This window comes from Lissotriton helveticus, chromosome 10 (genome assembly GCF_964261635.1).
Source record: "Lissotriton helveticus chromosome 10, aLisHel1.1, whole genome shotgun sequence".
NCBI lineage: Eukaryota > Metazoa > Chordata > Amphibia > Caudata > Salamandridae > Lissotriton > Lissotriton helveticus.
In genome coordinates, this window is record NC_136071.1 from 65479296 (window position 1) to 65493814 (window position 14519).

At 49.9% G+C, this 14519-nt stretch overlaps 1 protein-coding gene across 1 annotated transcript in view; it reads left to right on the top strand.

The window, feature by feature from the left end:
• The first annotated feature begins 7245 nt into the window (after positions 1 to 7245).
• The window catches only part of LOC144783920 (vomeronasal type-2 receptor 26-like), a 60940-nt gene continuing 53666 nt past the window's right edge, over positions 7246 to 14519 (top strand). The window contains exon 1 of the mRNA XM_078662656.1: positions 7246 to 7363. Within this exon, the coding sequence (XP_078518782.1) occupies positions 7246 to 7363 (118 nt within the window). The remainder of the gene's footprint in view (positions 7364 to 14519) is intronic.

A 14519-nucleotide genomic window follows, 5' to 3' on the forward strand; every position in this document is an offset into this window, starting at 1 on the left:
TGGACCTTGCTGGAGTTAGCCATGGCCATCAAGTGCAGTCCCTGAGGTCCTGAGAGCATTTTTACGGGATCCAAAGTAGCAGCTGTAGAAACCTTGAAAATCCTAGTTGTGGAAAATGTTTGGGCTTCCTATCACTTCTGAGCCATTCACTGGGATCTTGGAGCAAAGGTGTTCAATTGCAAAACACTTTCTTTGGATACAGCTTGGGCTTGCCCCACTGAAAGAATTTGAGTACCATAAAGGAAACTCAGGGCCTAATTTAGATCTTGGGGAACAGGTTACACCATCACAACAGTGACAAAAATCCCATCCTCTGAAAAGTAAATCCCAGAAGATATAATGGAATTTGTATTTCAGCGGATAGGGTATCTGTCACCACTATGACAAAGTAACCCATCCGCCAAGATCTAAATCAGACACAAAGGGCCAGATGTATGACCCTAAATTGCATGCCCAAATGTGTTGGCGACCAATTTGCACATGCTAAATGTTACAGGGCCATGTACAATTTCTAATTAGCGAGTTGCAATTTATTTGAGAATCACTAATTAGGAATTTTGAGTCGCTATTAGGAAGGGGCGTGCCAAGGGCGTCCCTTCCTAATAGCGTGTCTCTACCCTATGTAAGAATGTTTTGCAACCTCAATTGCGGTCGCAAAACACTCAAAATTTACCGCCCTCTATAAGAAGGTGTTAATGGAGTCGCAAATGGGAAGGGGTCCCCAGGGTACCCCTTCACCTTTGTGACTGGCTCCAAAAATACTTTTTTAAGCGCAGGCAGTGGTCCCAGGGACCACTAACCTGCCCTTAAAAAATGAAACTTTCCTTTAAGGAAAATGGGCTGCATTTAAAAAAAATAACTGCTTTATTTAAAAGCAGTCCCAGACATGGAGGTCTGCTGAGCTCAGCAGACCACCATCCCTGGGAGGGCAAGCCATTCCCAATGGGGTCGCAAATTGCGAGTGGCTCATTAATATTCATGAGCCTCACATTTTGCGATCCCATTGGGAATCGCTGACAGTGTCTCTGTCACTGTTGTACATTTGCTTTTGCAACTCACAAATTGTGATTTGCAAGTTTTAGCAAGTTGCGAGTCACAAAAGCAAATGGTCGTACATCTGGCCTCAAGTCAGGAAGGTAAAATATTTGACAGGGTAGAAAGTGCATCATATATATAACCCTCGATATGCATCGTGGTCAACCTGAAATCAGGCCTAGATCTGGGTCTATCGCTTCCATAGATGGGCAATGAAGTTTAGTGCTTTTTAGCACCATTTCTACTTAAAACATTAAAAAATCATGTGTCAGGGTTCCCTTATTAGATTTTTGTGGTTTTGGTGTCATTTTGTTTATTACATTTTACTATTTTCAGTTTAAGATTTTTATTGTTTGCTGTTTTGACTTTATTACTTTTTTGGTGCATATTATCCTAAGTTAAGCCTGTGTCTTCTGTGCCATAGCTAATATGGTGTTGAGCTCAGGGTAATTTATATATGGAGTTCACCCTCTCAAGCTCATCTTATTGCTCCTCGACCGTTAGATGTTCTCTTCCAAACATGTCCCATAATCACACAGGCATGTCCTTCAAAAGAACTAAGCCATCCATGTGACAGAGGTGCATGGTAATTGCTTGTGTTGCAACACCTATGATGTCACACACTGCAGGTATAAGCTCAGACTCTGACTAGAGAGGAAGACTCGTAAGGCAGGAGTCCTATTTTTTTGTTTGTTATATGACGGTACCATGATTGCCTTTACCACCACCAACCGCAACAGGTTCCCCGCAGAAACTGGAGCAAGATCACCGCCGACCAACTCTCCACCACCCTAAGCCAGAACCAGCCCACCACCACGACGGACCCCGACGAAGCAGCCCACAACCTCACACAGTGGCTCATCAACTGCACCGACGAACTCGCACCACTGAAGAACCCTCCCAGCAGACCCGACAGCAGGAAAGCCTCGTAGTTTACCAACGACCTCAAAAACTCTAAGAAAACCTGCCGCACCCTCGAGAAAGCCTGGCGCCACGACCAGACAGCAGAACACATGACAGCCCTCAAGAATGCCACCCGCAAACACCACCAGCTGATCCGCACCACCAAGAAGACATCATTCAAAGAACGACTGGACAACAACACCCACAACAGCAAGGAGCTCTTCAGCATCGTTGAAGAGCTCTCCAACCCCAGCGCCAGCAACACCGACATCACTCCCTCGCAAGACCTCTGCGACTCGCCTCGTTCTTCCACCGCAAGATCGCCGACATACACAACAGCTTCGGCGCACTGACCACGCACCCAACCACCGAACCAGCGCCCCCCATCACCACCCTCTGCACCTCGACCCCTGTCAGCACCGAAGACACCACCCGCCTGATGAACACCATCCACTCAGGCTCCCCTACCGACCCCTGCCCACACCACATCTTCAACAAAGCCGATTCCATCATCGCACCCCAACTCCGGAACATCATCAACAGCTCCTTTGCATCCGCCACCCTCCCGGAGAGCTGGAAACATACCGAGCTGAGCGCCCTCCTAAAAAAAAAACACTGCGGACCCCACGGACCTCAAGAACTTCTGCCCCATCTCGCTCCTCTCCTTTCCAGCCAAAGTCATCGAGAAGACCGTCAACAGACAACTCTCCGCCTTCCTTGAGACCAACGGATCCCTCGACCCCTCACAGTCCAGATTCCGAGCAAACCACAGCACCGAGACCGCCCTCATCGCAGCCACCGACGATATCAGGTCCCTGCTTGGCAACGGGGAAACTGCTGCCCTCATCCTCCTGGACCTCTCAGCAGCCTTCAACACCATATGCCACCGCACCCTGATACAGCGCCTCAGCAACACCTTAATCCAAGGAGCGGCACTGGAGTGGATCATCTCGTTCCTCGCCGGAAGATCCCAGAGAGTCCGCCTCCCCCCGTTCTGATCCGCGGCCACCGAAGTAATCTGCGGCGTTCTGCAAGGATCCTCACTCAGCCCCACCCTCTTCAACTTCTACATGAGCCCTCTCGCAGCCATTGCCTGCCAACACAACCTCAACATCATCTCCTACGCCGACGACACCCAGCTGATCCTCTCCCTCATCAACGACCCCGCCACCGCCAAAGCCAACCTCCAGGAAAGAATGAGAGACGTCGCAGAATGGATGAAGATCAGCCGTCTGAAACTGAACACAGACAAGACGGAAGTCCTCATCCTCGGACCATCTCCCTCCGCCTGGGACGACTCCTGGTGGCCCCCTGCCCTGGGCATCATACCAAAACCAACGGACCACGCACGCAACCTGGGCTTCATCCTGGACTCCTCCCTCACGATGACCAAGCAAGTGAACGCCGTCTCGTCATCCTTCTTCAACACCCTGCGCATGCTCCGAAAGATCTTCTGATGGATCCCCACCGAAACCAGGAAGACGGTCACCCAGGCCCTCGTCACCAGCCGTCTGGACTACGGGAACACCCTCTATGCTGGAACCACAGCCAAACTCCAGAAAAGACTCCAGCGCATTCAGAACGCCTCAGCACGACTCATCCTGGACATCCCTCACTGCAGCCACATCTCTGCCCACCTGAAAGACCTGCACTGGCTCCCCGTCAACAAGAGGATTACGTTCAGACTCCTCACCCACGCACAAAAGGCTCTCCACGACATGGGCCCGAAGTACCTCAACAGCTGCCTCACATTCTACACACCCGCCTGCCAGCTCCGATCTGCCAGCCTAGCCCTCGCCTCCGTCCCACGATTTCGGAAATCCACCGTCGGAGGAAGATTCTTCTCTTACCTGGCAGCCAAGACATGGAAGTCCCTCCCCACCCACCTATGGCTGACTCTGGACCATCTCTCCTTCAGAAACAACTCAAGACCTGGCTGTTTGAGCAGGAGCGACCCCTCCCCTCAGCGCCTTGAGACCCTTACGGGTGAGTAGCGCGCTATACAAATTATTGATTGATTGATTGATTGATTACCACACATGCCTTTGCAAAGCGGGCAATACAATGAATATGTTGTTACCACAACTTCATTTAGCATGCACGTCATTATATCAACTTGCCTTAGAAAAGAGCTGGACTTTAGAAAAGTATAATTAAAAATCTAACACCAGTCCAACAACGTGTTCCCTAAAGCAGGTCATTGTAATGACTGATTGCTCAAGGAACGCATGGTAACCACCGCTTTGTTGTATTTTATTTTATTTTATTTTATTTTAGGATTTTTCTATAGCGCTAGCCAGACCCGAGGGTATCGGAGCGCTTATCATCAGGATGTGGAGAAGTCAAATACAGAGTCAAAGAATATATTACAAACAAACATAAGTATTTGGAGAGTACACAAGCGTTTAGGGCCAAGGTGTGACACTGAGGAATATGGCTCAGGGGATCTGAGGTCCTCGTTGAGGTAGATCAGGTGTATTCTTGCTGACGCTACAAAGTTTTATCCTGAGAAATTCTCCTAGTGGTGGTGACCCCGTGCGTTTTGAAGGATAGAAGGGATGAGGTAGGTTGAGGGTGCGTGCGGTCTGATTACTGATAGGTTAGAGCTTGAGAGTCACGTAATTAGGTTCGGGAAGGCAGGGTTGAGGTAGAGGGCTTTTAGGCGGCTTTTGAACTTTAGAAAGAAGGGAATAGTTCTGATGTCCACGGGGATGGCGTTTCAGATTTTTGGAGCATTGCCTGCAAAAGAGCGAGTTGCCGTTTTTTGTTTGCACGTTTTCAGGGGGATGAGAAGGAGGGAGTTGGAGCTTCTGAGACTTCTAGATTGACTGGCTTTCTTGAGTTTAGAGGCCAGGTATTCTGGTTTCCCTGTGTGCAAGCCTTTGTGTGTCAGGGAGGCCATTCTGAAGCTGGCCCGCATTTCCACTGGGAGCCATTTTAGATCTCTGAGTGTGGGAGATATGTGGTCAAATATTTTTACTCCAGAGACCATTCTGGCCGCTGCATTGAGGGTGGTTTTTAGGGGTGCTAGGTGGGAGAGGCGTACCGGAGAGGACTGCGTTCCCGTAGTCAAGTCTAGATAACACCAGAGATTGGGTGACTTGTTTGAGATCCGTAGGTGGAATGTAGGGTTTGATTTTGTTGAGTAGCTTCAGATTGAGGAAGGCCCTCTTAGCGGAGTTCTTGATGTGATTGGTCATGGAAAGTTTGTGGTCAATGGTGATTCCGAGTAATTTTACCGAGTTTGTTAGGTTGAGATTCACATTGAGTGCATCAATGGCTTTCAGCCAATCCAAAATTTGCGGGTTCTCTTCCTTGTTGGAGATGAGGAGGATCTCGGTTTTTCCTTGATTGAGTTTAAGGTGGTTCGATGATAGCCACTCTTGGACTTCTTTGAGAGTATTATTGAGTCTTATAATGTCATTGAGGGAAGAGTATTCCAGGTATATCTGGGTGTCATCTGCGTATAGATGGAAGGGTATGTTGGTTTTATTCAGAATGGAGATGAGGGGTACCAGGTATATGTTGAACAGTTGAGGGGAGAGAAGTGATCCTTGGGGGACGCCTCTGTTCACGGGGAGAAGGTCAGATGTAAAGGATTTGATTTTGACTCTCTGGGAGAAATCCTGGAAGAAGGATGAGAACCTTTGCAGAACCTGTTCATCTGCACCTACCCGCTCTTTGAGAGCCTTGATGAGAAGACTATGATCTACCGTGTCAAAGGCTGCTGACAAGTCAAGGAGGATGAGCAAACAGCAATGGTCTGAGTCAAGGGAGTTGCGGATGTCATACACAATGTTAAGGATTGCAGTTTCGGTGCTACAACCTTTTCTAAAACCTGATTGGTGCTGGTCTAGCAGGTTGATATTGTCAATAGGTTTGTTCAGTTGCCGGAGAACGCATTTTTCCAGAATTTTGGCCCATGAAGGGAAGATTGGAGACCGGTCTAAAGTTATACAGGTCATTCGTGTCTAGGCCTGTTTTTTTCAGGAGAGGTGTTACATGTCCGACCTTGAGGCAGTCAGGTATGGTGCCCGTTTTTAGGGAACTGTTTATGATTTCGCACCAGAGAGGGGCAAAGGTGAGTTTCAGATCTTTGGCCAATTGGGATGGTGTGGGGTCCAAGTTGTGGGATGAAGGCTTGGATGCGGCGATTAAGTTGAGGATCTCAGCTTCCGTGACGGGGTTGAAGGAGGACCAGGTAATTGCGGGTCGCCTGCTAGAGGTGGTTTCGATTGCTGTGTAGTTGTTGCCAGGAGGATGTGGGTTGGTGTCAAGGGAAAGTTCGATCTTGATGATTTTTTCGTTAAAGAAGTTGGAGAAGTTGTCAAATAAGGCTTTAGAGGGCTGGACAAGGGTATTAGACATCTTGGACGTTCGTTTTTTGATGATGTCAAAGAGTTCTCTTGGTCTGTTTTTGCCTTGTCGAGCACGGTACAGAAGAAGTTGTTTTTTTCATTGTTGATATGTTTTTTGTAAGATCATTCAGGACTTGTACTGGAACACTATTCTCATCATTCCAGTGGAGGTTGAGGTCGCCTAAAATGAGGTTATTGGTGTTTTGGAGGGAGCAGTGGGCAATCAGATCTGACAGGTGCTCCGTGAACGTGGCGGTGTTGCCTGGTGGATGGTACAGGAGGTTACGTTGTAAAGGCACTGTGTGGTTCTGACATTGTGGAAAAGGGTGTTTCCCTTTATTTTCAACTTGGAGAAACATTGAATTAGACATACCTTCTCACATTACACTTCCCTTTTCTGATCACTATGACATGCTGCATTTTTGGTATTTAGAAGCTAATGCTTTCATTTCACAGTCTAAGTATTCAATTCTAGGTGCTGCATGATTCCTTCAACCAGAATAGTAGCACAAGGCTTACATAAAATTGAAAAATGTCTAGGGATGTCATTCTTGCACAACCAGAAAGGGTTTAGCAGGCTAAGGCACCAACAGTATAGACCTGTCTATAACCTGAAGCTCAAAAATGATAATTCCAGTTTGTTGAATCAACTTCCCATCTTTCTGGGTTCAATATAATCAAAAGTCATCCTGATGCAAAAGCCTAACCTGGCCTCTAGGTAACAAGTTAATAAATGGTGTCTATTAAGTCCTGTTGGTACTTTGGGGAGAGAATAATACATTTTTACCACAACATAAAAACTAGTCAGAGTTAATAGAAGAGCTATATGTTTCATCCGGTAGACAGCTCCAATGGATAGATTTAATCAACCCTCTTTCACTCTTCTCTTTCTTTCTCTCTCTCTATGTTCTTCTCTCTCTCACTCTCTCTGGCATTTTCTCAGGCCCCTATGTCAGTCTGCAGCAAAAGCTGTCTTCCAGGAGATAGGATATCAGCCATTGCTGGTCGACCTTCCTGCTGCTTCCAGTGTTTACCCTGTTCTGAGGGAACTATCTCCAACCATACAGGTGAGTTTATTCACTCTGTTCAAAATTTGTTAAAGCGGAAGTGGGTAAATATTTTTGACACAATAATTACATTATAATTATAGGACCAAGATGTTTTTGACAACAATATTTTTAACAGAATATTTTTGTATTCCAATATTTTTGCACACAAAAATCCTTGCACATTATTCTACATTGCCAACATGTACATCACACATAATGAATATTAATGAAAATGGTATAAAAAGCATGGACATGTTTCGGCTGCTGATTACAATTTCATCTTACTTTCATCAGAACAGGACTTTGGCACAATAACAGTGATAGGTTGGTATTTACTTGCTGTTACTTAGTCTGTGATACCATTTCATGTGAGTCAACATACCCATTGTGATAATAGTAAATTGATTGAGTCTTAGCACTAGAAAAGTACAGTTAGAGAATGTATGTTATACTTGACAGACTTAGAGTGTTTTCCCCCAACATTTTGCCTACTTCCTCTATTTTTTTACCTCATTTTGGCTGGCTTTAGGTCGAAGGTGCTTGTGCTCCATCATGGTAACATTGGTTCATACCCAATTGGCATATACATTTACATATAAGTCCCTAGTAAAGTGGTATCCCTTGTACCCAGGGCATGTAAATTAAATGCTACTAGTTGGCCCACATCACTGATTGTGCGGACCACAACACATTGTGGTCGAGCACATTCACGGCGAGAAACACAGGCAGCAGTTCTGAATGAGACAGCTCAATGTTGAGGCTTTAGCTGCTGTCTGAGTTCTTCTCATATCCCATAAGGTATGGCAAACCCCAATTAAAGTAATGGGCATCAGTCTGCGCCTATAACATTAGTCATTCACGAGCAGAATATGCTTACTGATGAAGAGTGGGGAGTTGACTTACCTACACTGTGTGCAGAGTGCATAGAACCTCTGGTCCTCCACTCTTTCAGTCCTGACGAAAGCCATAACACCCGTAGGAGCATTCTACGGCCGAAACATGTTGATCCAAATGCGAGAGGTTGTGGTTTAGTAACTCATCCACCTTAGCACTGCCTTTTTCTTTTAACCTTATCCCTATCCTCATTTTCCTTGTTCAAATAAATGTTTTGATGCAGGAAAAGAGATAATTTTAATGTTTCACTACTGTCATTATCCAGACAGTCTCTCTCCTAGTAGAGGACAGAAAGTCACTTGAGGAATAGAACATTCAAGTGACAGACCCAATGATGACACTATCCATCAAACCATGCAAGCAGAGATAATATACACTGCAAGTTGTGAAAGTGTGATTGAGGGTCTCCAAGACAACCTCCCAGAGACTCTGGCAAAACTGATTACCAGATTACTACCATTGCAAGATCATTGAATCTCTGCCTCTCTGTCCCTCCTATAATTTCTTTAAAATGTTCTTACTTTAGCCATTTGGTGCCTGCTGCTGGTTTCTGTTCTGCCTGGGGTGGGTGAAAGCTGGGCGTTGCATATTCCCCCAGATAGCCACACACAAAGGGAGCTTAGGTTTGACTTCATAGGCCATCCTTGAAGGATGGGAGGGAGGAGCTGTCCCCAGCCACACTTACACCTGAAAAGGTGTGTCCTTTTCCTACACAAAGGACCACATACCCACCTATAGTGTGTCTGGAGCCAGGGCAGGAAGGGAGGACCTCTGTGCAATTCAAATACCTGTCATTTATGTTTCACTCACTTCAAAGGTCCAATTGGATATAAGTACTGGACTTCTGACACCATCAATTCAGTACGCTTTTGAACCTCTGAAGACACTGCCAGGAAGAAGGAATGCTGTGCTGCTGAATGACTGTCACTATACTGGCCTTCTGCTGTGTTGGACTTCAGCCTTGCTGTACTGCCCTTCGGCCTGCTAGACCAGCATCACTTGAACCAAGAGTGACTCCAAGGGCTAGCTGGCTGGTCTGAAGTCTAAGGGCCATAAAAGGCTTCTGCCACACTACGTCTGCACCTAAGCGCCATCGCAGTCAGATTGAACATTTGACTTTGTCACGGTCCATCATGACCAGATACCCAAAAGACCCTGAGCGGCCATGGCAAGCAATGAGTAACCTCTTCCCAGAGCTCCATGACCACCAGACAAAAGGGGCTCTGTGCATGGACAGTCAGTCTGCGGTCCACTGGATCATACCTTCTCACACATCATGGTACAGCTCAGTTTCCTACTATGGGCCCGATTCCGATCCGGGATGTTAAACGTACCGTCCGACATTGACCGTGACTGGAGTCCAACCCACACATATCCAGTCCGTACGACCATATGGGTATGATGCCATGCATGTGATTTCCAAACGATTCCCACGGAGCGTTATCCATACATCAGAGCCGCACGGTAAACAGTGATCTGCCCGTAAAGGGACCACGAACGTACCGACCGACACGTACCCGGACTGGATCCGAACGACACAATTACACGCTTCATAAGAGCCTACAAGTACAATGTAATGCGTGCAAAAGGAAAACAACTCGCACGTAGCACAATACGGAAGAACGAGACGTACAGGAAACAGTGACTACCATTGAATACAGCCAGTCCCTTCTGACGCATACGCTAACGCTGCAACACAACAGATTGCGAGTGAGACAGACTCTGAGTACCTCCTGATTGCCCCGTACGCATTATTCCCAATCAACTGAACGTCTCCATCATGCACAACAATACTCATATTAGGAGGGGGCGGAGCTAGCCGGCGTCCATGTAAGACGCGCGAGCGCGGAGCTCCTTACCGATAACCCGCCAAACTCCTGCAAACCCATCCTGAGACAGCCCTGCCGGCATTAAAAACTGTGGGGGACCTTCGCACGAGACCTCGGTGGGACAGCGGCCCCTTTGTCCGGCGGAGAACGGACGCGGTGCGACTTGGTGCTGCAGTGCACGGAGCGTCGCGGACCCAGGCCGCGATCCCCGGCCTGACCTGGAGGGCTGCCCGAGTTACGTCGCAGTGCGTGCGGCGTGTGTGGCCGAGGCGGTCCCGGCCGTCCTCAGAGGCACCTGGTCGGCTGTTACACTCGCGACCGGCACTGAGAAGCAGCGGAGAGGACTGACCCCTGTCCGGTGACGACGAGCGGAGGGGGCTGCAAGAGGGTGCGCTGAGCCCGCATTGCCTGTGGGGGGGCCCTGAGGTGACTTGCTACTTTGACGGCGGGAAGTACTGTTCGCCGACTCCCGGCGTCATGCTCCACGCGGAGGAAGGACCTTGGAGGAGCGGTGAGTAGCCTGATCCCAGGTACTGAAGTAAATTGACCGCCCACTGGGCGAACGGACTACGTGGGGTACTGCCCAGAGACACGTTCTGCGACACGGCTGAATCTGCATTCCGGTGTTGGAGGCCGCCATCTTGGGCAACGGTCCCGCGACATTCCACCCTGGACGGGGGAGACCTACCCCGCTTCACCCACCGCTAAGCCTGACCACACCTCTGTGCCTGTCGGCTGTATGTCCACTAGACCTGCCATGGGGAAAGGGGACAGGTCGCAGCCCAAGCTCTCTTTCGACCAGAGGAGGGCGAAGGGGGCCGAGGGGGCAGCACAAACTTCCCCTCCACGCCCTACGGCGTCCGAGAACTCCCTATGTTCCGAAATACGGGGCATGCTGGGGACCATGGAAAAAGGCCTACAAGTCAGCATGACAGAGATTAGCACCAAAATCGACGCGCTGACGTACCGGATGGACCGCATGTCCGAGAGGGTCGACAAACATGCGGAGAGGCTGGACATGGCGGAGAGACGGCTCACAGAGGCGGAAGAGGCTCAATCGGAGTGGGATAAGGACCGCAGACAGTTTGGTCGACTGCTCCAGGTAATCCAAGATAAGACAGAGGATTTGGAGGCGCGCTCAAGGCGCTCCAACCTACGCATTACGGGTGTGGCGGAAACCACTAGCACCGGCAAAATGGAGCTGTTTGTGGAGAAACTCCTTCGGACCCTGTTAGGGGAAGATGTCTTCTCCCCTATGTTTATTGTTGAAAGGGCCCACCGCACTCTGGGACCGAAACCACAACCTGGCCTCCCCCCACGCCCGATCATAGCAAAGCTGCTAAATTACCGTGATAGAGACTTGGCACTGCGACTGGCCAGAGAAAAGGGGAAGCTGCAGTTCGAGGACATGAACATCTCCCTGTTCCCGGACTTCACGGCGAGAGTGCAGGAGGAAAGGAAGCGCTTTGCCCCCTACAAGAAGCAGCTGAAAGACCTGGGGCTCGACTACGCCATGCTGTACCCTGCGAGGCTTCGCATCAACAGGCAAGGTCACTCGCACTTTTTCACCGACCCAGTAGAACTTAAGAAATCCTTAAAGGAATGGGAGAAGGACAACCGCAACAGTCGGGAAAGTCGGCGAGAGGACCTAGACGCCTCCTCCCGCTTGAGTGACCAGGAGTAACTGGACGCATAAGAGACGCTGCTGAACTGTTGGCGCTGGGCGGCGCAAAGACTTACATACAGTCAGTGGGGACCCACCGAGTCATGTCTTTTGGGTGAGATCTAACTGTTTACTCCCGGTCTGGTTTGTTGGCATTGTGGATCGGGTGGGGGCCGCTTAACTCACTGAGGGGGGTCGGGGGGTTGGCCCCTCCGCATAAGGGTCTGGTATTGACGAACTGTGAAGTCTAGAGCTGGCAGGGCTCACTACTTCTGGGCGGGGGGCGAGACGGGAGCACGCGAGAGGCTACTAGCTCTGGTTTCCCAGCTGAGCCGTTAGCTGGCTAGATCCCTCTGCCCCTGCGCTTTTGGCTTCTGGCTCCTTCGGGGGCTATTTAGGGTTCTGTAGAGTTCATTGTTGATTGAGGGGGGGATGCTGGGTGGTGATGAGTCCTGTCTGACCGGGTTGGGGATGGTCGGCTGTGGGTGGGTGGGATGCTGTTCTCTGATTGTTCGAGTTTTCTTGCTGTCATGCTGTTTGGGGTTCTGGGTTTGCCGGGTGGGGGGTTTGTTTTTGCCGACTACTACACTGTGTCTGTTACACTGCCTGCTCTGCAACATTTTCCTTTCTAGTCCGCCATGTCGACTGCTGACTCTCTGAGTGCGGAGAGCTCTCTGGGCTCTTTGCGATTACTGTCCTGGAACGTAAGGGGGCTCAACGATTTCCGCAAACTCAGGAAGGTCTTAGCCTATTTGCAACGCCATCACATTGACCTTGCTTTACTGCAGGAGACACATTTGCCGCTTTCCAGCCCTATGTTGCAGGTGAGGGGCCTTGGCCCCGCTTGTGTCGCTGCGGGGTTCACAACGCATGCTAGGGGGGTGCTCATATGGGCTAATCCCAAATCCCGAATGTCGCTGACCCGGGTGGCGGTGGACCCGGAAGGGAGGTTTGTGGTTGCACGTTGTGTTGGAAAGGATCATGATCTCTTGCTGGTGAATGTGTATGGCCCCAACTACGACTCCCCAGAGTTCTACTCTTCGCTTGCTGACAGCTGCAGGCAGTTTGTGGGCTCTAGAATGCTTTGGGGGGGGGATTTTAACTTGGTGCTGAACCCGGACCTTGACAGATCTGCGGGCCCCCCTAGGTCCCCTGCAGCTTCCGCGTCCCTCCTTGTGTCGGAATGTGTGAAACTTGATTTACTTGATGTGTGGCGGCATAGGCACTCGGGGCGGGGCGGGTTCACTCACTACTCGGCCTATCACAACATTCATACACGCATAGATTATTGGTTTGTTTCCCGCGTTTTGCTAGATACGGTTAAGGGTTGCACGGTTTTCCCGCGCACACTATCTGATCACTCACCCTTGCTCTTGCTGCTGGTGGCTCCTCCCAGGAGGATTCCCCCCTTCACGTGGAGGTTCCCCCCGTACTCCCTCTTAGATGAGGTTTTTAGAGGGGAACTAGCCGATGACATAGAGGCCTATTTCGCAACCAATGTGGGCTCAGTGGACAGCGTTCAAGTTCTCTGGGACGCGTTTAAGGTTTACATCAGAGGGATGTCTATGGCGAAGCATTCTGGGGTGCTCAAAGCTATCAGGCGACGCCTGCAGTTGCTCGAGACGCAGCTCGCAAGTCTGGATAGTCGGGCGGTGGACTCGGGGGACGCAACTGATGCGGTCACGCTCAAGTCCTTGCTGGATGAATTTCAGGAGGAAGCGGACAGGGAAATTAAACATATGGGCAAATACGCGACGGCGCGTGCATATGGGGAACGGGAGCGGCCTGGTGCACTCCTAGCTAAACTTATGCGCAACAGTAGGCCCCCATTGGTTATCGAGGAGTTGGTGACAGCTGCTGGGGCGGTGGTCACGGAGGAGCAAGATATCTTGGCGGAATTTCATGCCTACTACACTGCCCTCTACTCCTCGAGGGACGCACGCCTCGAGGAGGAAATCGACGACTATTTGAGCTGCCTTCAGATGCCCTTCCTGGCCGACTGGCAGAGGGAGTTCCTTATGGCCCCCATCCAGAAGGAGGAGATAACGGCAGCACTGGAGAGCATGAAATCTGGTAGCGCTCCTGGTGCGGATGGTCTCACGGTATCCTTCTACAAGGCCTTTCAGGCGCAACTGGTCCCGCAATTGATGCTCTTGTTCGATGATATTTGCCAGCAGGGCAGCATGTCGAAGTCCATGAGAGAGGCGTTGCTTATCACCATCCCGAAACCTGGCAAACCCCTTAATCAGTGTGGCTCCTACCGTCCGCTATCGCTGATAAATGTGGACGCGAAACTGTATGCTAAGGTTCTTGCGAATCGTTTGGCGTTGCTGGTCCCGGACCTGGTTGCCCCGGAACAGGCTGGGTTTGTTCCCTCACGCAATCTCACTTATAATATCCGCACTGTCCTAGGCACGATCCAGCATGTCAAACACGAAAACAAAGCTGTGGCCATCTTCTTGGATATGGAGAAGGCCTTTGATTCTGTTGAGTGGTCGTTCATGCTGAGGGTCCTTCGTAAGTTCGGCCTCGGGGAGCCGTTTTTGCAAATGTTGGGAGCCCTATACTACAGACCTACTGCGAGGCTAAAGATAGGTAACCTGGTCACTGCTCCCATCGAAATTGGGAGGGGCACGCGTCAGGGTTGTCCCCTCTCTCCGTTGCTGTATGCCATGGTAGCGGAGCCTCTCGCCTGCGCTATACGAGAGTATCATCGGTTTGAAGGGGTAAACTTTCCGACGTACCAGATCGGTATCTCCACATATGCGGATGACACTCTGCTATATGT